This window comes from Punica granatum, chromosome 3, assembly GCF_007655135.1.
Source record: "Punica granatum isolate Tunisia-2019 chromosome 3, ASM765513v2, whole genome shotgun sequence".
Taxonomy (NCBI): domain Eukaryota; kingdom Viridiplantae; phylum Streptophyta; class Magnoliopsida; order Myrtales; family Lythraceae; genus Punica; species Punica granatum.
The window spans coordinates 39,754,645-39,779,179 of NC_045129.1; the positions used below are offsets into that span (position 1 = coordinate 39,754,645).

At 39.0% G+C, this 24,535-nt stretch overlaps 2 protein-coding genes and 3 long non-coding RNA genes across 7 annotated transcripts; 1 reads left to right on the top strand and 4 right to left on the bottom strand.

Moving 5' to 3' along the window:
- Positions 1-2,571: 2,571 nt before the first annotated feature.
- On the bottom strand, positions 2,572-6,554 carry LOC116200184. 2 transcript variants are annotated; one of them, XM_031530936.1, is made up of 11 exons: positions 5,675-6,554; positions 5,231-5,343; positions 5,024-5,143; positions 4,805-4,892; positions 4,469-4,560; positions 4,285-4,389; positions 3,952-4,061; positions 3,597-3,684; positions 3,403-3,438; positions 3,206-3,295; positions 2,572-3,069 (listed from the first exon to the last, which is right to left on the bottom strand). In XM_031530936.1, the coding sequence occupies exons 1-10, from the start codon at positions 6,372-6,374 to the stop codon at positions 3,212-3,214; spliced, it is 1,536 nt and encodes a 511-aa protein (XP_031386796.1). In that variant the 5' UTR covers positions 6,375-6,554; the 3' UTR covers positions 2,572-3,069; positions 3,206-3,211. The 2 variants fall into 2 exon arrangements, with proteins under 2 accessions (XP_031386796.1, XP_031386795.1); XM_031530935.1 differs by having other exon boundaries at positions 2,572-3,295.
- A 1,132-nt stretch (positions 6,555-7,686) lies between these two features.
- On the bottom strand, positions 7,687-9,527 carry LOC116200186. Of its 2 annotated transcripts, none has more exons than XR_004155681.1 (4): positions 9,415-9,527; positions 8,802-8,886; positions 8,490-8,708; positions 7,687-7,993 (listed from the first exon to the last, which is right to left on the bottom strand). It is a non-coding gene; the product is annotated as an uncharacterized LOC116200186 (long non-coding RNA). The 2 variants fall into 2 exon arrangements; XR_004155680.1 differs by having other exon boundaries at positions 8,787-8,886.
- Positions 9,296-10,912, top strand: LOC116200185. Its single transcript, XR_004155679.1, has 2 exons — positions 9,296-10,095; positions 10,363-10,912. It is a non-coding gene; the product is annotated as an uncharacterized LOC116200185 (long non-coding RNA).
- A 310-nt stretch (positions 10,913-11,222) lies between these two features.
- LOC116201145 lies at positions 11,223-12,909 on the bottom strand. The gene is made up of 3 exons (XR_004155811.1): positions 12,595-12,909; positions 11,995-12,163; positions 11,223-11,596 (listed from the first exon to the last, which is right to left on the bottom strand). It is a non-coding gene; the product is annotated as an uncharacterized LOC116201145 (long non-coding RNA).
- Positions 12,910-18,351: 5,442 nt separating this feature from the next.
- LOC116199976 (CBL-interacting serine/threonine-protein kinase 11) lies at positions 18,352-20,716 on the bottom strand. The gene has a single exon (XM_031530595.1). The coding sequence runs from the start codon at positions 20,236-20,238 to the stop codon at positions 18,838-18,840; it is 1,401 nt and encodes a 466-aa protein (XP_031386455.1). The 5' UTR covers positions 20,239-20,716; the 3' UTR covers positions 18,352-18,837.
- Between the last annotated feature and the right edge of the window lie 3,819 nt (positions 20,717-24,535).

The following is a 24,535-nucleotide window of genomic DNA, read 5'->3' on the forward strand; positions in this document are numbered from 1 at the left end:
TGGGCTCGGCCATGAATGGGCTTGTCCTTTCTGTTAATGGGCTGTGGGCCCGGAGGCGTTTCTTTTCGGGGCTTGCATGCATTTTCCAATATACCCGCGCTATGCGCGAATTCTTTTAACTTAATAGAATGTATTAGAATATGAGTTGACATTATGACAAACATTAAAAAAAAAATTGATAAACTTTATAGAAGATAGTTTTCACACCAAAAATTATTGTTAAAAATATCAATTAATTAAAAATATTTTAACTATATAACCAAAAGAATATGTTAATTAATTGCAAGAATATATTGTTATAATTATGCAAAAATAAAATAGTACTATTGGAAGTAGGAGAGAGAGGATGAGAGAGAGAAAGAGATGGGAGGAAGGCTACGTACGGGTAAGAGAGGGGATAAATGGCTAGAGAGAAAAGTGGAGAGCGAAAGAAGTAATTACTGTAAACTATACTTTTAGTCCTTACCTTTGCTTATTTTTCTATTTTTATCATTTTTTCTATTTTTGTCATATACCGTGCATTACTTTTTTTTTTCATTCTACTGTTAACTTTTCTGTTAAGTATGCCGAGTAAGACATTCATAGATGATCCGCATCATAAAAAAGAGCCACGTGGATTAATCATTTCCCATTGAACAGAACTGGTGGCCCCTTTATAGGTTTTGTTCAAATTCTCTTATCAAAATGAAAATATGCATCTTCCTCCCATTAGTTTAATTAATTTGTTAGAGAAAAGATAAATAAAACCCAAAGAAAGAAAATAATCAATTGAACACAGAAGAAGACAATGAACATAGAAGAAGATGAACATTGAACAATAGCGAGTACATCAACACACAGGGCATCCTTCTTTTCTCCCATTTAGAGATGCTGAACCAATTTGCCACATTCAAAAAAGATCTAAGCAAAGCTAATCCAAACAAACTGAATCCCCGACTTATCAAAAGAGTAGATTAACTAAGTAAATAGTTTATAATAAATATCATTTCTTGTAAATAAAACTGAGAAGTTTAAAATAAATTAAAAAAAAGAGAGAGAAGCAACTAGACTGCAAAGAAGAAGGAATGTGATGGTTCCCAGTGCTCGAATCTCCCTTACACTTTCTCTAAATTAGAGAGAAGATCTAGGTGGTGGTGGCTTGGCCGCCAGCCAACAACCGCCCAGAAGAGGTCGCTGGTGGCCTTTGATGTCGCTAGCGACCCCATTTGAAGGGTTGGTGGCCGGAGCTGGGAGCCACCTCTACCCCCAACCCATTTCTTCTTCGTAGCACAATTACTGTTTTTTTATTTAAAAGTTTGTAAATCATCTTTTCATAAACTTAAACCGCGGGAATTTGGTTCGTATACCAGTTTATTTATGTGACATTGCGCATCGTAATTGATCCACGTTTTAAGATGGATCGGGAATGACTTGATAATATTGTAGGTGAAAGACACAAAAGAAAATTTTGAAGGACTATATTATATGTGGTAAAATATGAATTTTTTTTTTTACGTTCCTCTCTAAAATCATCCATAGTTATCCCATATTAATATAATATTTTTCATTTTTTTTCCTTTCCCTTTCTGCTACTTTTTTTTTCAACCATCTTCTATTAATTTCTTTTCTTATTACTTAGTATAAGGCCTAAATTTAAGAAAATACATACCTCCCTTTAATTTTTAAATTAAATTTCTTATACTTAAATATTCAAATTTTGATGTGGGAGTCTAACACTTTCCTCTATGTCGTGCTTGACTCGTTGTAATATAATTGATTGGGAATTAAATAGAAATGTAATGTGAATAAATGAGAAATGGAATTGGAAAAATAAAAAAAGATTTTATTGTTTGAATGGAGATAATAGAAAGAGTGAATAGGCAATTTCGTCCCTGAAATTGGGGTGTTACATCAATTAGATCCCTAACTTTTTTTACATCAATTTAGTTCCTTAAATTTGGAAGTTACATCAATTGGATCCTTGAAGCATCAGTTAGATCCCTGAGATTAGGGTGTTACATCAATTGGGTTCCTGACATTTTTTTTATATCAATTTAGTCCTTTAAATTTGAAAGTTTCATCAATTGAATCATTGACACATCAATTAGGTCCCTCATTTTGCATAAACACATCAATTTAGTGCTTGCGTTTATAAATTGCATCAATTTGGTCTTCTGTCAACCATGAAAGGTTACTTTTTTCCACTGAAAATGCATCAATTCAATCATTTTTTCACTGAAAATACATAAAAAGATTCTTTTTGATACAGCAATTAGATCCTTCCGTTATGACTCGAACCCCCCATGAGCCTCCCGAGTCACATCTGCTTGATGATGCAAGATCTAAGTTCATCAAGGTTGGATCTAATCTAGCCAACTGGAGAGCAGTCGGGGAGGATACCAAGGTTTTGCTGGAAATGGAAGTCCGGTGGTGGCGGACCTGCAGCAACGCGCAGATGTGGTACGACGAAGGAAGTGGTGGCTAAGGGGCAGATTGTCGAAAATATAAATGAGTAGTTGAGAACAAATCAGTAATTGTCCTAATTACATATGTGGAATATGAATTACTTACGGATTAGGGAAGAGTGACACATCACGTAAACAAATTAAGCAGTCGTAAAATCCATATGTAAAACACTTCTTCCACTGACATCAGCGATTTCCTTCACTAAACAAAAACAAGCAATAACATGGCCTTTAAGATTCCCACCATAACATATAAGAGACGCAAATAAAACCAGCTGGAGTCCCAGCAGTGCAGTGCGACATCATGTCATAAAAGAGGGCGGAGGCGCACATCAGCTCGCCTCTATGCTCAATTCGTCCAGCCAAGCCCGTCACCTCACACCGTCAAAAGCGCAAATTCCAAGTTTGTAATACAAAATGTCAAAAGGGGTTTGGTTTTGTTGTCATCATCAACCATTTTCCCTCAACAAAACAGAACCCCAAGCTGACCCGACCCGCACTCCAGCACAGCACCTGCCCCCACAAATCCACAAACTTCCATTTCTCCCCCCCAACAATATTCCCAGTCCTCATCTCCATCTCCATGTCCATCTTCATCTCCATCTTAAGCAAACAGTGCACTCCTCTGTGCAAACACAAACTAAGAATGAGCACACTCACGGATCGCTGCATCTTATATATTTAGCTTAATACTCTCAATTCATTATATGATGCCAAGCGACATAAATGTTTGTCCTTGTCTTGACATGAAATCACCACACCATATCTCAGACTTTTGCAATCCGAGCAATCTTCGCAAGCACTGTTCTTAAACTTCTGATCCCAGCTCCTGATTTTGAGCTCACCATCATCTGAGAGAAAAAATAGTCAAAATTAGTAGTACATTTATATTTACTTTATGTACTCCCTCTTCAAAATCCATACAGATGGGATGGATGACTCAGGAAAAGCTTCATACCACAGGCTGCACTATGGACTTGCTGGCCTTGAGGTTCTGTGAACACCAACATGCAAACAACAGCACCACATTATAATTAGCTTATGTTACTGGCAAGAAAAATGCTCATTCCAATTTCACCAACACATAAAATTACATGTAGGGTCCAAAACCTTAACCGCATATATACATATATCATAATATTAACATCTGACCTCCTCAATCTGCATTGCCCGGCGTGCCACATCAATTGGGAAAACCAGATCCGTCTTGGTCAAGACAATCTGATATTTAGTTTGAGATCTGAAATGTTTGATACTATCTTATTTAGTACAGGAAACCTAGCTAGAGATGGAAACCAATTACTCAATACACTACACAGCTTTACATAAAAAAAAAAAAAAAAAAAACCACTACACAGCTGCTAGAGAGAAATATATTCTTCTCTCTTGCAGCATATTACGAGAAGGTAACATCGGCCTGTAATGCCAAAATCTTCAAAGGCAGATAAAAATATACGCACATACAAGACCACATACGCAAACATATAGAGAGGGTCTAGAACGGCACCTTTCCATCAAATCAATAAGCTCATGATCCCTTGGCTTCATACCCCATTTTGTGTCAATTAGCAGACAAACTCGCTTTAAACCTATTCTTGTGGAGACATACTCCTTCACCTACACGACATCACAGTCACAGCCACCACCAACTTTTATCAGCTTGTAAACAGAAGTATTTATACATGCTTCGTGTGATGCAACAAGTTAACAAGTTCCCATTAATTGCATCAGACAGCATGCAAATGACTGTACAAAGCAACTGAAATGTATGATAACCTTATGCAGTTAAATGCTATGACGCAACTCTGCTGGAAAAGACAAAGAGCATTTGCATACTCACAAGTTCCTCCCAAGCATCCTTGACTTCATCTTTTGCGTAAGCAAATCCATATCCCGGTAAATCAACCAATGAGAGTTTTGGTCCTAGTTTAAAGAAATTAATAGTCTGCAGATGACACGTTACTGTCAAAACAAGATCTCAAATATGCTCAAGAGCAGAATGTCAGGAAAAGAGAATGCAACACCTGAGTAAGTCCAGGTTTGTCAGATGTCCGCGCCACACCCCACTGTCTCGTAAGTGAGTTCAACAATGATGACTTCCCCACATTTGACCTCCCTATTGAAGAAAGAAACAACAAGCAAATGCCGGTTTTATTGATAAGACCAAAACACGAAAAAACAGCGCGAACTAAGCGGTAAAGCGAATTTTTAGTAGAAATCTCTTTTAGGACCAGATAGATTACTCTTTCAGGATGGGAAAGATTATTCAGAAAAATAAAGTCAAACATAGAGGCATAAGACCAAAAATCATAACACACAAGGATAAAATCATAAAGTCCACTAATGCTGGAAATCTCCACCTGCAAATGCGATCTCTGGGACTTCAGGGGGTGGGAACGATGATGAAACCTTTGCAGCAGCAAAGAAGGTCAATTTATTCCTGAATATCTGTTGAAATGGTCAGCACTATAATTTAATCAACATAACAACAGATAAGGATGAACCAGATTAAGTACATACACACTTTCTCGAGGAAAATATGATGGACAACTGATTCTTGTTAGTCATGCAAAACTTACAGTTTCTTCGATTCGTTCTCTTTCAGAGCTCATTGAGAAGGGAATATCGTCTAAAGGAGCAGATAGCTCCGTGTTGTATCCCGCCCTCCGTAGCTCAATTGTCCGTCTTCGACCAAGCAACTGCCAAAATGACAATTCAAAAGGAGAACTTGGTAATGGAGGACATGACATTGCCTACAACAATATGAGAAGAACATCGAAGATTACGTTATCCTCAACAAAGGAAAGGATAGAAGGGCCGGGCTGAATTGCTCGGAACTGAGCATTCTTTGAGATTTCAACGCTGTCCTGTGACTCCATTTTCTTCTCCTTTATTGTTTCTGGAAAGCAGGTCAAGGAAGGAGTACATGAGCTTGCAAATATATCCAGTCCAGCAGGAGTACAAGAGCAGAGATAATACTACTGCAAGCGAAGGCACAAGCAAAGCCACATGCGCTAATTTTCCACCAACCTACCATTCAATATCAATATAAAAGATAGAACTAACATTGATACGATACGATATGATATGATACTCAATTTGCAAAGAAAGTTAAACAATGCATCAGAAAACCGCAGTTCAGATTAAGTGTATCTATAGGAAACCAATTAGCTTAGCCTTAGTTACAGTAACAGGGAGTGGCAAGTTGGACAGTTTATTAGATTACTAACCATGAACAACTATTCCGTCATCAAGCCGCTTATTCGAGATATCATGTGGATCAAGGCGAATCACCCGCTTCCGCTTTTTGGGCTGATCATCCTTCACCTCAGGATGATCACCATGAGCATCTCGTTTCTCCTGTTGCCTTCTCCTGGCAGTCGTGGAAGAAGGAACCTCCGCACGTACGCCTTGTTTCTGAACCAAATGACCACTCGAATCCATCGAATGCTTCTTGGCCGGACTCTTCTGCTTCCCGGCATTCCATCTCTCTGTGTCCTTGACCTCGGTTTTCAAGGTCAGACTGGTGGCTCGCGTCTTCCCTACTTTAGCTTGAAAACTGGCACCAGCCTTGCCGCCGGAAACCCACATGGAGCGAGATGGCCCGTCGCTACCCTCTTCTCCTAATAATTTATTAGATGACAGCAGAAGGCTCTGTTTCCTTTTCGATGACGATCTGCTTCTGCTGGGGGAGGACGAGGGCGACCGAGGTAGCTCAGCAAAAATCCGCTTCTTATCCATCAGGATTGACTTCGAACCACGCTTGGTTCTCTCATGGTTGTGGTTGTCTCCATTGCGGACTCCATCTGCTCTAGGAGGACTTTGAACCCCAGAAGAACCCCCAGCAAGTTTCTTGGGAATTCGAGAGGGGAGCTGAAGCTTGAGCTTTCTACTAAGCTTCACCTGCAAGCTAGCTGCCTCTGCGGGCATTCTCCTGTCCAATCCAGCCTAGCCCGCCTGAGCTCAATCAATCAATCCAGCTCCCTCCTGGTAACATTTCCCGCCGATGACTGGTTCTTAGGGTTCCGTACACTGGCACTGGCACTGGCACTGGCACAGCCGTCGCCGTGACGTGACCGACTGTGAATAGTAGTAGTAATTAATACTGTACTAGAGAGAGAACGGAAGACGAAAGATGGCTGATGGACCGAGAAAATCCTTTTCTAAGTTTAATTTCCTGTGAAGAGTCCAAAGATGGAGATGAGGCCAATCTCGTTTCTCTTTGGGCTGAACTCTTTTTTTTTTTCTTTTGAGATCGTGGTCGGGCCCATTCCTCTTCTCTTGGTTTAGATACATTTGATACGTCGGAATTAATAAAGTGTATTTTATAATGTGAAATATAATTTTGCTTAGAGAAAAATAATTTTTTTTCTAATTAAACTTGAAAATGTGAATGAATGTATTCGTTATCATTTCAATGATGAATGCATGAGAAATTAAAATGTGGTACTTATCCAACGGAAAATAAAAATAAAAAAGAAGGTTGAACTTATATTAAGTAGCACTACAACATATGATGTGTATGTAGACCTAGGGAAAACCCCGGGATTGTTTTCCATTTCATGCTTTTCCATCAAGTTATTTGTACAGCATAATTTCTTTCATTTATTTGAATTAAGCTTTTATGCACCATATCATTATACATGCTTCAAATTACATGCTTCAAAAGCAAATCGTGCGCGTTAGAATCTGAGCTCCTGCAAGGTAGCTTGTGTGTTATTGTTTTTCATTTTTAATTGGCGAGGGATAACAAAAAAGAATCATAAATGCTGCAGCTTTTGTGGGTGCCTTCTTTTGGTTCTGTTGCTTGTGAGATTCATGCTTTCAAAGTTTCTTCTTCTGCTGAAAGTTTATTGATTGAGACACCTGCTCAATTGACTCCAAAGAGAGCAATAAGCAGTGGTGATAATTATCGAATATCCACATACGGCGAGCAATCTTTGCCTAGCCATAAGCCCGCAAAAAGATCTCTCAATTTCTCTGTGGAAGGTAATTGCAGTGCATCAAGTTTTGCTGTGGGTGAGTCAGAAAGTAATGAACATTTTCTCTCTTAACAGTATTTGTGCTGCAGTACCTATAGCAGACGTGGTTTGTCCAATGAGGAGATCATCTATGAGGTTCGGGTGGGTGCAACTTATCTATTATTTCTTATGACTTCTCTTTGCTGTTCATGGTGATGTTATGTATAGCTTTTGTACAATCTGCAGTGTCAGTGTGAACGTAGAACTAACTAAATCAGAAATTGGCTATAATAAAACTCATGCTTGAGAGCTGGAATACCAATTGATAATTATAAAGCTGATACATACTCTTTCTACAAAGACTGAAGACACAAAAACAACTGTTATTTCTTTCTTGATGTACCTCTTACCATTTTTTTTTTCTTTTGTAAGGATAAATATAAATATATTATATATGTATATTAGATATACAACTACTACCTTATATACTTCCTTATGTATAGACTTCTGCAGCATTCAAGTTGAGCCTTGAGCCGCCTTCGCATATCAGCTCGAGTGTCTTCTGAGTTTGAATCCATTTGTTAAAATCTGTGGAAATGATGAATAATCATGTAAGATGAGTGGAAAACACATAAAATTTTCTTACAGGGACTGTTAGTGTCACATATTCAGTAAAGCTAGTATTACACATATATCAAAGCTTTGACTTTTATGTCTATGTATAGCTTAAAACTCTTAATGAACTTTTGTGATGCTTCTTCATGCTCTATATAACCTACAGACCTCTGTTAATACAAAAGAATTCTGTAAATAAAAGCTCCAACTGCCTCAGTAAAATCTGGGGTATCAACGAACTATAATGTACGCTAAGTGGCAAGAATTTCTTCCACCTGTACCGTCAAATCCCTTAAGTGAAGAGTTTCTTCTAAAGTCCCCCCAGTTGAAAGCCTTTATAACAAAACTTGAAGTTCTTTAAAAATTTCGGGGAGAAAAAAAAAAAGGGTTGTCAGGGGAGCTTAAACTGCGATCAATATCTTTTACAGATATGTTATTGTGCAATAATATACGGAAGCAAAGAACTTACTGGTAACTCTCTCAACCTGAAAGGCTCAGCTCAGTTGCTGTCTCTTCTCTTATCATTTCGTCTTTGGGATTTATATTTGCTATATGCACTCTTTTTACTATATATATAGAAGGGGATGCAATTGTTAGTGAAGTGAAACGAAGTTATTGTTATATCGCTCTCGGCCTCTCGGCCTCAACCTTTCACCTTCTGCACCAGCTCTGCAGTGTCTAAATGATTCTGCAGAGAAAAACAACAATCATATTAACGGTTTTCTTCCAAGAAGTGTGTTACAAATTGTAGAATTAAAGAGCTTACTCAAAAGTCTGTCACCTCATGCGTGACTGTTGCGTTTTCTTGTTATTTCAGCTTCTTTTATTGGTAGCAGCAGTGTGCACAACTTCTCTGGACAAATACACTAAAATCATGAAAATCAATGAACTTTTCGGTTAGTCTGTCTCTACTTTTATGCCTTTGGCGTGACTCAGACACAGCTTAGGTGTATAAAATTTTCTAGCGGATAATAGTATTCATGTAAGCAAATTGTAAACAATCCTTCTTAAAGATAGTATTGTTGATTGTCCTGTTCATGCATGTGGTGGATTTAAATGCATAAGGTGTGATGGTGGAAATGAAATTCATCTTTCAGGTCGAGAGAAGTGGTTAAAATCCTTTTATCTTCCAAAGCGTTGTTGAAAATTTGCATGCTCGCCTTGAATTCTGCAGAATAAAGTATGGAATCACTTAGAGAATTTAAAAGCAAATAGACTAATTTCTTTGTGATGTTGGTGTCAGTGTTGTCCGCTTATTAGTTCAGCTTCTTAAAGATTTTGAATTTGCTGGCGATTGGCAATATTTAAGATGTTGAATCTGCTGCAATATTCACAGCTTCACTGTAAGACGATAAATGATATTGCAATGAAATTACAAAAGGTGAAGAACTTACTGGTAATTCTTTCGGCGTGAAACCTCAGTGTGGTCTTCTCTTATTATTGCAGCAGCTTCAAGATTGCCGCGCAGGCAAGTATAAGCTCAGCTTCTCCGGTTTTGTTGTTTAAATAGGGAAGGAAAATGCACATGTCAATATTTATAAGGGGATGAAAGAGATGAGGCGGCAAGGACAGGCAGAAATTCAAATTCAATGTTAAGGAAATTCTTGTTTTATAATTTTGCTTAGACAAAATTGACAATTTGATCCCTAAAATATACACCTCCTCACGACGAGTTCGTCCCTGAAATTTATTTTGTGTACTAATTGGTCCAGACGTTGCGAACGTTAGGACGAATTGGTCCTTCCGTTCGAAAAAATGAGAGGTCCCTGACGGAGATTGCCTCTGGACGCTGTTAATTGCAGTGTTGATCGTCCCCTCAAGTGAAAAGGCTTCCCGCCCCTAATTGCTCCAAATTGTTGTTTGATCAAACCCTAATTGAGCTTGTTGCTTCCACTGCAATCATCAAATCCACCCAGACGCCTCAAGATTTCTGCAATTAAGAGTGTCGCCCGTGATCTTCCGAAGTTGCAATCATAGTTCTTGGTCTTTTTCCGGTGAGCAGCACCTGGGATCAACCGCTGCGGGAGTTGGCTCGCGCTCGAAGGTTGTTCTGCTGCGTTGCACATGGGCAGGAGGTCAGTTAAATTCCTGATTGTTGGTCGTTTGTGCGGTTTTAAGTTGTTTTTGGGGGGTTTCCCGGGATATATTAAAAACAACCATGTGCAAGGTGCTTGCGTTGTTTTTGGGGGGTTTTCCTATATGCTCTCTCATTACCAAGGTGCTTGGGTCGTTTGTCTTGATTGCTGGTTTAGGCTCTATTATAAGATTGCATATAACATAACCTCAGCCTTATAGTTGATTTATTTGGTTATTCATTTGATATTCTTTTGAATCTTATGCAGATGTGAGGTTGCAGTTATATGTCATGACGTGAAGCTGCTGAAGGAGAGATTCAACTCGGGTGTTTCTCTCAGCAAGTCTATTTCCTTTGGGCAAACAAGTTGCATCTTAGCATCCTCGAGCTCGTCCATCAATAGCAGTGCATCCTCAGATTGAATTCCTGATGATAGAGAGACCTGCAAAGCTCCAAATGATAGTAGCCTGGAATCGTCAATTGATGGTTCATCCTCACGAAAGGAATCTGAAGACAAGAACATCGCTGGAGCAGAGCAAAAAGAGCTGTCGGATGAAGGGTGGGAGCTCTATGAGAATTGATGGAAGTTGATTGCAGGCAATGAAATGAAAGACGGGAATTTGTTAATAATCGTTTACGGTTCGGTTTGGTAGAGTACGAATTGGCATTTTGTACAGAGAATAGATCCAGAATAATTGACTGAGTCTTGCGTTCTGTTTCCTTTTGCGGGTGGTTGCTGCTGTTTAACTGATACTACATTGATGGAAATGTTCTTTGACTATCTATATACATATAGGCTGCATGTTTATTTTTTGCTATATAGTGTTATGCAGTACTTGAGCCGAATGCAATATAAAATAACTTTAGTGTCTTGGCAGCCTAACAAAGATGTTGTTTTGACCAGACAGTTGTTTCTTTTAACATCGAATGAATCTTATGTAACTTTTGTGAGCTTTTTAGTTGGTGAATCCAAAGATCGGAAATTGCTATATGGAATACATACAAGTTTGCAGTGCTGCCATAAATCATTTTCAATCGCTTTTACGTGCGGCAATTACACTACACCAAACTCAGTAAAGAGTACAAGCCTTTGAGATACAATAAAGTAATAAAATGAGTATTCGGTTGTACGCACAAAAACTTGATCTTTTCTGTTTCCTCTTGCTGATGATTTTATGAACAAGAGCATTATTTCTGACAAAATCCTAAGTCCATTCCGCAGTGTTCAATTGAAAACAGAATCATACAAAGGCCTTTCTACTCATCATCCCAAGACTGACAAGACGAGATATGCATATAATACAGACACCGCGGAGTACGAAAGCTCCGCGACAAGCTGGTATATCCCCACACCAAAACAAAACAAGGCAAGAGTTTGACCAAACTAGCAGCAATTACAACTCTCTTGCACACTTTGTCGCTTGATACACATCTTTTACTCAAGCTCTGTTCTGGCAAAATCATGTGCTTCATCCCTCTCCTAATGCTTTCTTTATGTCCGCCTGGGTCAAGTGCATCGAGGGCAATATGGAGCAAACATAATGAGTAAGATGACGAAAACTAGATGGCAATCAACTCAACTTTGCAATAAGCATACAAAATGGTCTACAAATGAGGGAAATTGTAAAACACCTATAGACCAAAACATTGCTGACTGACTTGTCAATGTTTACACTCATACATGCATAATATGGATGGACGTACATACAGAGAATTCAAATATTAGGCATGGTATTCAATATATGCATTTAAACCAGATCGATTGAAAAGTTGAATGATATGTGGGTCATGTCTTAATTGTCATGGACTCATGGGATCAACGATGGTGAACACACCACCTGTATGAACAATTCTACTCTGATTCTAGGCAAGCATCTCTGCAGAGAGGGAGAGAGTATACCTCAATAGCTAATGGGCTGGTAGTTGGACCATAGCGCTTGATGACTTGCCCTTCCTTGTTGACCAGGAACTTGGTGAAGTTCCATTTTATTCTAGAACCAAGAAATCCACTTGCATTTGATTTAAGGAACTTAATGCACCGGAGCTGCATTAGGTCCATTCACTCGCACCTAGAAATTGCAAGTACATTGAGAAAACGGCAATGAAGAGATAAAAAGTTCCATTAATCTTCATTATGGCAATAGATTTATCAGGAGAAAAGCACAAAAACAGAATCTCGATAAACTTGCTTATTTTTTCCCTCATAAGTCCATTTCGATCTCTGGAATTCAGAAGTTCGAGCACATTCAATCAATCAATACCAATGCCACACAATTCGGCTAGGTTACGTATTTGCCAGATCATCACTCAGAATATCGGGCCCTTTATATTACTTTGCAAGGCAAATATGCAACTGGTTATCCAACATTGAGCTCATGATTTGCTAGTAACAGGAGAAGGAAAGGCAAGGAGTTCCCCTGAACAACCATTTGCAAACCCCTAAAAAACAACCCAAAACTGCACAAACGACCAAAAATCAGGAATTGAACTGGCCTCCTACCCATGTGCAAAGCAGTAGAACAGCCTTCGAGCGCTCGAGCCAACTTCCGCAGCGGTTGATCCCAGGTGCTGCTCACCGGAAAACGACCAAGAACCACGATTGCAACTTCGGAAGATTACGGGCGACACTCTCGATTGCAGAAATTTTGAGGGGTCTGGGTGAATTTGATGATTGCAGTAGAAGCAACAAGCACAATTAGGGTTTGATCGAACAGCAACTTGGGGCAATTAGGGGCGGGAAGCCTTTTCACTTGAGGGGACGACCAACAGTGCATTTAACGGCATCCAGAGTCAATCTCCGTCAGGGACCTCTTATTTTTTCGAATGGAAGGACCAATTCGTCCTAACATTTGCAACGTCCGGACCAATTAGTACACAAAATAAATTTCAGGAATGAACTTATCGTGAGGTGTATATTTCAGGGATCAAATTGTCAATTTTGTCATTTTGCTTAGCTTTGTAGAGAGATAAATATCAGTGTAAATATATACATATATATATATATGTTACGTGGTGGGTTGCAGAAATTGTCTTCTATAGGAAGATATATCTGTTAAGTCAATGTTTCCCTTTCTTGTCCTTTGTTTTGTTTTTAGTGTTCTATGACCTCTTTTGTTACTGTTTTTTACCTGGCAACCATTCCTTGGGGATGAGTGGCAGCTGTGGCCCTGTGGACATTTTTTTTTAATTATATAATTAAAAAAACAGAGAGAAATGAGAATGTTGAGAATACCATTTGTGAAATGTACTCTCACCCAGCTTGCTCGAAACTTGAAGAGAATACGGATTCTTTGTAGATTCTTTGTAGATATATAAGGAATCAATGCATCTATGTATCACCATTTATATTATACAGTGATATATTTCAAAAAAGCAAATTACATTCAGGGAAGGTAACGCTTGTGCAGATTAAATGGCTTAGGAAAGGTAATAATTGTGTAGGTTGGATGGCCCATTTGGCAACTCGATTGCCGCTTGGTTCGCATCTCTTCTCTAGCAATAATAATAATAATAATAATAATAACAATAATAAAAATAGCAATAACAAAAATAACAAAACAATAACAAGTAACAATAATGATAACAATAATAATAAAAAATGAGCACTCAAATCCCAAATAAGAAGAAGAAGAAGAATGTAAAATTTCACTGTGCCTATAAGCTATTAGGCTCATTTTCAATTCAAAAACTCGAGTTGATAGGTTGTGGTACCCAATCTTTTATAAACTTGCGAAATTCCTCTTATATTTTCGATGTGGGATTTACTCATTCTTAACTCTCAACACCCGTTCTCACGTGGAACCGTGTGGTCTTTCTCACGATTTGCCTACACGTGTCACGTGAACCTTAACCGTTCACCTTCAACAACTTACCTCGAGCCGATCTCTCCTCTCTTCGAACTCGGGCCTTAACTACCTCGAAGTGGGCTTCTTCTTCCACACTCGGGCGATGGGGATCAAATATTACGAGCCGGACTTCTACTTCCGAACTTGGACTTCACTGGCGTGGTGTGGGCTTCTGTGCATACACGCCTTCGGGATCATTACCATGGGCTCTGATACCATATAAAATTTCATGTGGGATTATAATTCTCAATATCTGTCATCACGTGTAACATGTGGTCTATTTATTCCTACACGTTGTCACGTGCCCATAAACACCCGCCTCAACAACTGACCTCGAGTCAGGCTCATCTTTCGTGCTCGAACGAGGGGGGACTAACACGATGCGCTCTTTTGGCTACTCTCGATATTGGGTCAACGTAGTGTAAGCCCACGTAAGCAAGCGGAAGCGTAACCCGTTCTGATACCATATTAAATTTCCATTGGGTTTATACTGACTTGGGCTCATATCCACTTAAAAACTCAAGCTGATAAGTGGTGGTACCCAAGTCTCATATAAATTCGTGATTATACTTTCATCTTTTCCATGTGGGATTTTTATCCCATTTTACTCCTCAACACCCACCCTCACGTACAACGTGTGGTTATTTGCCTACACGTTGTCATGTGCCCTTAATCACCCGCTCTCAACAATTGACCTCGAGTTAGGCTCATCTTTCGTGCTCGAGCAGAGAGGGAGCTAACACAAGGCGCTCTTTTGGCTGCACTCGAACATACTGGGCTTAGCGTGGTGTGAGTGCATGCGCATATACGCGTGGGCACTTGGAAGTGTAACACGCTCTGATACCCGCTTTGATACCATGTAAAATTACATTGAGCTTATAAACTATTGGTACCTAATCTCTTATAAACTTACAAAATTCCTCTTATATTTTCGATGTGGGACTTACTCATTCTTAACTCTTAACACCCGCCATCACATAGTACTGTGTGGTCTTTCTTACGATTTGCCTACACGTGCCACGTGAACCTTAACTGTTCGCCCTCAATAACTTACCTCGAGCCGGTCTCTCCTCTCTTCGGACTCGAGCCTTAACTACCTCGAGGTGGGCTTCTTCTTCCACACTCGGGCGAGGGGGATCAAATACTACGAGCCGGGCTTCTACTTCCGAACTCGGACTTGATTGGCGTGGTGTGGGCTTCTGTGCATACACGCCCTCGGGATCATTACCATGGGATCTGATACCATGTAAAATTTTCACTTGGGTCTACACAGACTTGAGCCTATGTGCAACCCAAAAGAAGAATAAGAAGAAGATAATAATATCGACATGGATTGATTCTAGTGATACAATGCCCATTCACCTTATATAAGGTCTCGGGGTTCAAATTTCTATCTACAATAAAACATATAAAACTCATACAACTAAATGATGGCCAAGTATATTGGGTTTCACCAACCGCATGGGACCCACCCTAATAAAAAGAAATATTAATGTTATTTTTATTATTTATTTAATTTACTATATATACTATTCATTCGGTGTAGAGCACTTGGTATCCGAAAATCCAACGTATTCACTTAATATATGTCTAAGCGAGCTAAGGAATAACACACTCTCTTGATTGTGGATTTTCTCCAATCACATGATATGCACTCGAGAACTTATTTAAGAAACATAAGTTCATTTACACAAGAATCAACATTACTAATATCAACAAAAGATGTCTGAGTTTTGACCAATTATTTTTCATGACTTTCATGAACACTCTACCAGTTCACTGGATAATTATAACCCGGCCACATTCTTTTTTTTTTTTAATAACGAAGAGTGTCTAAGTTTCGGTCGACTCTTTATATGTGTTTTTCTTTTTCTTTAATAACGAAAAGTATTCGAATTTCAATCGACTATTTCTCACGATTCTCATGAACACTCTACAAGTTTGCGGGAAAATTTATAATTGAGCCACACACTTTTTTTTTTTCATAACAAAGGGCGTCCGAGTTTCGGTTGACTATTCCCCACAACTCTCATGAACACCCTACAAGTTCATGAGACATATCATATTTCGACCACATGTAAGTACAAAGTGGCCGATAGGGAGTATTAATTTGGCATGGTTTAGGATGTATCTAGACATTTTTTATCATTATTTTTGCTACTTTTTTCATAATCTTAATTAATTTTTGAAGTATTTCTCTCCTTTTCATAGGTACTAGAGGGCACCCGCATTATGCGCGAATGGCATACATCAAAATAAAAAAAGTAAGTATTGAAGACAAAATATGAAAAAAAAAATGTTATAGAAGATGGGATAGAGAGGTAGAGGAAGGTTAGAGCAAAATAAAAGGAGATGAAACATGGAAGGAAAGAGAGAGACGAGAACAATATAAAATGGATAATATTATTCTTTAATTTTTCTATTTTGTTTTGAATTATATACTATTTAGAGTAAGAATAAAATGTTATTGTCGATTTTGCAACCATCCTACAAATGTGGAGATTGTTACAAAATTCAACTGTTGCCTAAATAATAGTAATGCACACGTGTCATGCGTGGTAATAGAAAAAAATTATTAAAGAAGAATATATCATAATAATGATTTTTTGTCAAAAAATAACAATTGATTTAACGTCATAAATAAAATTGTATTGATATATAAATATATCATCAGAATATGTAAAAATTAGGTTATACATTTATAGAAAGAAAAGTGGCTCAATAAGGGGTAACTTCAAGTTTTTTCCTTTTCTTACCAAAATATGTGTTCTAGGTTAGTGTAGGTGTTGAGAAAGAGGGACTCTTATTTTCTGAAAGTAATTAATTAAATTGATTTTATATGTATTTTTTAGAATTAATAAGGTGTTTTAAATATAATATTTTTTTGGTAATTCATTTAGTATTTTTGTTATATTAATAGATGTTTAAAAATAATTTTGATTACCATATACTTTTCGGTACGCACCCTGATTATATAAGAAGTCCCAATATATCCTAATGGTGTTTTTCTTATTAAAAATATCATATATTTCAATATCTTAACAATATCGATTGAGAAAATGGCCTGAGAAAATAGAACATAACTTTATAACTATTAAAAATAAAATTTAGACAAAGCATAAAGAGATATTAGCTTATACATCGAATAGCATAAATTAATCGATATACCATATAAGAATTTAAAATTCTTTTAATAGTTAAAATTGTTACTATATGTTGAGATTATGTGTTATGTTGAGTATTGTATAAAATAAAATCACATAATTATTGATCGAGTAAGCTTTTATCGCGCGGCAACGTGCGGGCATTTTACCCTAGTCTAATTAATTTCTAAATGAGCCTCCAAAGCAAGAGGGAAATTGAGGCGACAGGGAAGAGACCACAAATTTGATCACATTATTAATTACGAATGAGACGGCTTGATATAGATAGGTTATCATACATCGCGGCATTCATATTTATTATATTGCATGTGTGTATATATACATATGTATATATATCAAGAAATTTAATTATTGTATATGTATATGTATATATATAATATCATTGCACTTTGTATAATGATTCTGTTCTATACCCATTTCACTTTCTCATACTGATCGAGCATACGCATGACTCATCATGCAATGCTCGCTTTGATTTTAACCTGTTAATTAAGGGGGTGATGACCATTCGTAAATCTATATATTATATGATATGTGATAGCTGCCAAATAGTCATGCCAATATAATATATGTACAGCCAATTTAGCAATGGAGCTGATTTGTCAACCACCTGGTAATATATATATATATATATATGCGTGTGTGTGTGTATAATTTAAATTATTAATTAGTGCTTGTAATAAGTAATTTCATATTTCTTTTCTGTGATAATTTCATAACCAGTTGATGAGGACCTTGTATTATTTTCATCTTCACACTTGGAAATTAAAAGTATAAATTCGTTTACAGCCTGGCATTACTAGGATATACATATATATATAGATATATACACATATATATAGATATATACCCACATATATTAATATATGTTGCGTATCAACCTACTTTCTTTCTTTTTTTCTTTTTTTTTCCGGGTGAACAGGGGGTCTAATCACCTTAAAGCCCAATCAACCTTCTCAACTTTGATAAGAATGAGGACAGGCACAATGATCGTTTACCATTTGGGGAAATCATCCAAATAGTAAGACACAACACACAAACCGTAAATAAAGAGGGTGAAAAAAGAAAATCATCTATATATGCAGTAAGAAACACAACCGAAAATTTATGTGTGCATATATAAACTTTGGCGATAAATTCAGATCGAGCTTAGTTGTCCATTAAGCAATAAATTGCCAAAAAAAAAAAAAAAAACCACCGCGACTCCGTAAGTAATGATAACAAAGAGAGAGAAATGAGAGACGCAGATGCAGGAAGGGGAATACAAGACACAGTGATAATAAGAGCCGAATGATTGATTTAGCCCGTCGTGTCCCTCAATTATTCTGCTCTTATGTACACACTACACTACACTACACTGAAGAGGGATATAACACCCTCTTTTAACTCTGCACCGCAATCCCCGTTTTACCCTCTTTTTTGGCCGGAGTAATTATTGCCCAAGTGCTCCGGCATTTGCTTATTCCCAAATAATCGAACGTACATACAGCCATAATACATTTTGATTTGATGATTCACATTCAATGCAGCAACCATAATGAGAAACCAGAGAACGACGCACCCCTGGGGCAGAAGCCTTGCCAGATGCTGGAGATCCAATTATCTATCTCTGTTTCAGACCGACCGCCCAGGCCACCGAGCAAAGCATCGCAAAATTTGCCTTCATCATATCAGTAAATCATCAATTTATATAGACAGACAGACGGAATAGTCTTGAATTAATTCATTAATTATTCATTCTTCGGCCAGCTGGCTGGCTGTCTGCGTTGTGGACCGGTCGAGTTCGAGTAGTAGCGGCTTTAGCTTATCCTTCCAAACGTCCCGGTAGGCTGTGGCTTCCCCGGCCCCTCTCTTGACCTCCACCACCACCAGGCTGTCCGTCAGGCGGTATAACCCGACGTCGATCACGAAATTACCGTTCTGCCCTTCCAGCCCCAGATCCCACTCCTTGTACCTCTTCACCCTCATGCCCTCCTCCCTAGCGAAACCCTCCACCTTCTCGATCAGCTTCTCGGGCAGCACCCCCGACACGAACCTCTCGCCGTCCTCCGTTGAGTTGTAGGAGTCGTCGAACAGGCCGGACAGGTCGAGGCCCGAGGAGAAGGATATGAGGTCGAAGGCATTGAGGCTGGTGGCCTTGGCCTCCATGGCCTTCTGGGCCGACCTGATGTCCTCGCCGTAAAAGTCGATGGCTGCCGTCGTCGTGGCTCCTCGTCCTTGTCCTTGCGGGTCCTTCTCCCTCCTGCAGCTGCTGCTATTCGGCTTCTTGAACCAGGGATCCCTGAGGATCTCGTGGATGGTGATCCTGGTGTCCGGGTTGGTGTCGAGAAGCCGGTGCAGGAAGCGCTTGAGGTCCGGGGACATCCACCTGGGGCACCGGAACTCGCCCTTGTAGATCTTCTTGTACAAGGCCATCAGGTTTGGGTCGTTGAAGGGCAGGTAGCCGGCGGTGAGCACGTAAAGGATGACCCCGCACGACCACACGTCCACCTTGGCCCCGTCGTAGCCCCTCTTGGTGAGGATCTCGGGCGCCACGTAGGCGGGGGTGCCGCAGAGGGTGTGAAGCAGGCCGTCGGGCCGGATCTGGTCGCGGACGGCGCTGAGGCCGAAGTCGGAGACCTTGAGGTTGCCGGCGTCGTCGAGGAGGAGGTTCTCGGGCTTGAGGTCGCGGTGGAAGACGCCGCGGGAGTGGCAGTAGCCGACGGCGGAGATGAGCTGGCGGAAGTAGTGGCGGCTGAGGTCCTCGCTGAGGCGGCCCTTGGAGACCTTGGCGAAGAGCTCACCGCCCTTGACGAACTCCAGGACGAAGTAGATCTTGGACTTGGAGGCGAGCACCTCGTGGAGGCGGACGATGTTGGCGTGGTGGAGGCGGCTCATGATGGAGATCTCCCGCTTGATGTTGGCGGCGAGGCCGGTGCTGGTGCTGGTGCTGGAGGAGCTGGAAAGCTTCTTCTTGTTGATGACCTTGACAGCAACGCTTTGTCCGGTGCGGACGTCCCGGGCGTGGTAGACCTTGGCGAAGGCCCCGCAGCCGAGGAGACGTCCCACCTCGTATTTGCCGAAAAGGGCATCGCGGTTGTTAATGATGATGTTATTTGGGGTGGTGACGGGAGCATGTTCGATCTCTGGTGCCATCCCCAGAGATCGAACCTCAGGTGGGCTCGGTCAGGAGGATCTACCTAAATATATTTATTTATCTATAAGACAAGGATGCCCCTTTCGCTTGGACGGAGGTACGTCACAACCGGGCGGGCGAGGGCTTGGCTGGGTGGGGGGGGGGGGGAGGGGGAATGGAGCTAGCAGGCGGCCCCTCTTCTAGAAGTTGAAGAGATAGATAGATAGATAGATAGATAGATTGCGGATGGATGGAACGGAGAAAAATTTAAAACCGATAGATAGACAGATTGAGCTTAGCTGAAAGAAATGAAATTGATGGCGGAGGAATTGGAATTGGTTGTGTCACTGCGGCAGAATGAAGGGATGAATGAATAACAGAGGAGTAGGACGAGGAGGAGGAGGCGGCGGAGGAGAATACGCGTTAAGAAATCGGACGATGATTAAAGAAAGGAGGAGGAACAAGATGTAGCTCGGAAGGTCGGGTCTGAAATGTATATTAAAATTTAAAAAAAAAAGAAAAGGAAACTATTTATTTGTATATTTGACTGGCTGAGGCTGACTGACTAATTGGGAACGGAAATTGGAATAGCCTTTGGAATAGGGATATAAGCATATGCCCCCTAAAGAGAGGTAGTTGCGCTGCTCTTTCTTACCTCGTTTTCTTTTCTCCCCCACAAAATTAATTAAATAAATAAATTGGAATGTAAGTTGTGAATCTCCCCCCTATCCGCCTTTCTCTCCTTCTTTCTTTTGTCAACTATAATTTTTAGCTTAAAAAAAAAAAGCTCATCTCATAATAATAATATAATTGTATCAATCAATCAATTTCTTTAGTCACAAATTTTTCCTCTTCTTTTTTTATTTACAATTTTAGATAGTCCCATCTCAAATGAAATGGTAATAAAAATTCAATAAGAATTCTTTAATGAAAAATAATTATAACAATTATTCGAGTGATTAGCATTAAATTTTTTAATTTGATTGATATTTTTTCACGCCACGTAGCGATGTATCAATAACTTCTCTTCTTTTTTGCTCTCTTGTGTCGTGTTGCGTGTTTTTTTTTTATTTGGCTTGGCGGGTACGATGGTCATGTACGAAGTACAAGCTACCACGTGGTTCAGTGAAAGTGGTCCACGAAGGTGCCCTGCCGTATTTGGCCAAAAACTTTATCGCCTCATCTTCAACTACTTATAAACCAACCCAACCAACTTCCGTTCCTTCTTTACCTCTATAGCTAGAAAGGACAAAATTAACAATTAGGTCCCTGAAAAATTTCTCTCTCTAAAACTTGGTCCCTGATTGATTTTCTTTGTACAATCAAGTCTCATCATTTGAAACGTTAAAACAAATTAATCTTTCTATTCAAGTTTTGAGTAGGTCCTTGATTGAAACAAATGACGTGACCCGTTAACTGCTCATTTGGCACGTTAAGTGTCGGTGTTGGCTATAAAAAAAAACGTCATTTTTACCCTCAATTACTATCTTTTAAAAAATGAATAAAAAATTCCTTTTTTTTTTTTTGGATTGGGGCTAGGGGGCCGATTTTCCTCATACCCCATCTTTCTCTACTATAACCAAAAGAGAGAGAGGGAGTGGGGGGCAGATTGAGACCCCTACCGACGATCTCCTTCCCCCCGGGCGAGGTCACCAAAGACATTTGAAGGCTTCAGTGATCTCGCTCGGAGGGAGGTCATCGATAGGGGGGCGCCCGATCCACACCCTTCCCTTCATGTCTCTACTATAACAGTAGAGAGGTTACAATAGAGAGAGGGGAGGGGGGAGATTGGATGCCCCAGACGGCTTCAGCAACTTTGCCCCGGGTGAGGGAAATCTCTAAGAAGGGGCACCAGACCTGCCACCTTAAATTTTTTTTAAAAAAAATTGATAAGAAATTAGGGAAGGGAAAAGGGAAAATGACAAGGGGCTAGCGATATGCCTTCTGCGCTACCGCCGTGAGGGAGATGAAGAGGAGCTTATGGTGCTTGGGCTGTGGTCGAACTCGGAGCATAGGTGGTCAAATGGAGAAAGATGATGCTGTCAGGGGTGTGGTTGCGATCGGTGGTTCTTCTCCTTTATCTTTCTTTTCAATTTACAATTGCATGTTGCAGTTGATCAAAAGAGAGAAGAGGTTGTCGGTAAGGTTGAAAAGAGTTGTCAGGGACCTACTTAAAACATGAACGGAAGGGCCAATATGTTCTAACGTTTCAAACGGCGAGACTATTTGTACAGAGAAAATTTTTCAAGAATTAAATTTTAGAGAGAGAAAACTTTTAGGGATCAAATTGTTAATTTTATCAATCTAGAAAGCACTATCTTTTCCCTTTTCCTTTTTTTTAAATCATATCATTGTTATTTCATTTACCAAAAAAACTGAAACTAAAAATAAAAGGCCTACTGGAAAAAAAAACGGAACGACGATAATCTCAATGGCGTTATTTGCTTTTGTTTTTTATTATCAAATTTACACGAGCTAATAAAGGCTTAAATTTAGAAAATCACTTTATTGTTGAGTTGGCTGTTTACTTATAAGAAAATTATGACAGATTGGTTCATCTCTCCCAATAATAATGATGATGATGATGATTAGAATAGATCTTACATGCGTTCTGCACTCATTTCTACGGAAAAATATGCTTTTGCTTCTCAATCTTGCCATTTCTCTCATTTTCATCATGAAAATCTTTTTGTGTTATTTTTATCCTCAACATTCTACGTTTCTGCCACTTTAGTCCAGATAATAATCTTTCCATTAACAGTGATCGATGTGGACTTGGAAGCCAATAAAAATGAGTCACATGTTATTTTATATCAATCAATTTTTTGGGCTTTTGTAAATAATAATTAAATTTTCGAAATTCTTTATACAAAAAAATAAAGGAAAAAAAAACTGCAGAACGGGGAAGGACGGGAAGGCCCGTCCATTGGACCAATAAAGCCCCAAGTACATAGGCCCCTAACTTATTACGATATTGATTTTATTATAAATAAAGACGTTTAGTAATTCATTTAATTTTTAATAAGTATCTTCCTCTATCATATCCATTAATTACTCCAGTATTACTTTGAAAAAATTACACCGTACAATATTTTGAATTTTTTTTAACAATATCGTACGACGTTAATTTTTCATCAAATGCTTAAGGAAAAAGTTGATGTGTTGACAAGGTGGACGTTTTGTGGAATCCGTTCCCACAACTGGACATTTTGTGTGCCCCATGAATATTGTGATCTAGTGATGTGCTTTATGGTGAAAAAATTTGAAAAAATGTTATAATTTGGTCGATTCCCCTTAGTAATAATTAGTAAATATGAACATTTGATATTCATTAAAAAAATTCATCAAAAAATGTGAACATTCGATCAAGTACTTACTATTCAAGAGAGTGTAACACCCATACAATCTCACACTGATGGGAGAAGAAGTTAGTGAAGTGGTTAATAAAGACAAACCTATGAGATTACTAGCAATTTGGGTCTAAGCATCTTGGACCGACGGTTGGGCTTCTTGGCAAGTTTGCTAACCAATCCCGTAGATTGGGTCAGGTCATTACAAATGGTATCAAAACAGTGTACCAAACAAAAGTATGAGAACTAAGTGCTATGCGAACAAAGTGCTACACTCATTGGACTGGTTGAGAGCCACTTCTTGAACCGCAAGAGCCACCTTTAGAATCCCACATGCCTGGTGAAGTGTCATAGTTTTGGAGAGGATTTGTTTAAGTAGCTTGACGAGGACATCAAGCCTTCAAGTGGGAGATATTGTAACGCCCCAAAATCTCACATCGATGGGAAAAGGTGTTAGTGAAGTGTTAATATAGACCAACCCCAGCAAGTTTGCTGGGTTAGTCCCATAGATTGGGTCAGGTCGTTACAGAGAGAAAATTTCTCATTAATGGCATGACATATATAATATATTTGCGCGGCTAATTAATATTGTGGTGTTGTTTTTACTCTAATTAAATTAAATCAAATTAGGTTTTTTGCCCGTGCAATGCATGAGACTTTACAACAAATATATATCTATTCACATAATTCAAACTTAATTGTTTTAGTTAAATTTAAAAAATTTCATGAAAAAAGTATTCCTTTTTTCGATAGTATATAATTTCAAATAATGATATCCAACTATCGTTTGGAATTTTGATCCATTCATATATTATAAATATACTGGATAAGCAAAAGAACAAATGGTAGCGTAACGTTTTCAAAATTATCATTTTTTCAATCCGATAAAATATTAGTAACTATGACTCTTTTTTCAATGCACTTGCTTTCTTGCGATCTTTTGTTGTCATGGGTAATCTCTTGAGAT

Excerpts from the sequence above, each read along its gene's own strand:
- LOC116200184 (XM_031530936.1), bottom strand. The coding sequence starts at position 6,374 with ATGCCCGCAGAGGCAGCTAGCTTGCAGGTGAAGCTTAGTAGAAAGCTC. Across the intron at positions 5,144-5,230 it reads TTTCCTTTGTTGAGGATAAC|TTGCTTGGTCGAAGACGGAC; the intron begins GTAATCTTCGAT and ends TCATTTTGGCAG. Across the intron at positions 4,390-4,468 it reads ACAAACCTGGACTTACTCAG|ACTATTAATTTCTTTAAACT; the intron begins GTGTTGCATTCT and ends TGTCATCTGCAG.
- LOC116199976 (XM_031530595.1), bottom strand. The coding sequence starts at position 20,238 with ATGGCACCAGAGATCGAACATGCTCCCGTCACCACCCCAAATAACATC.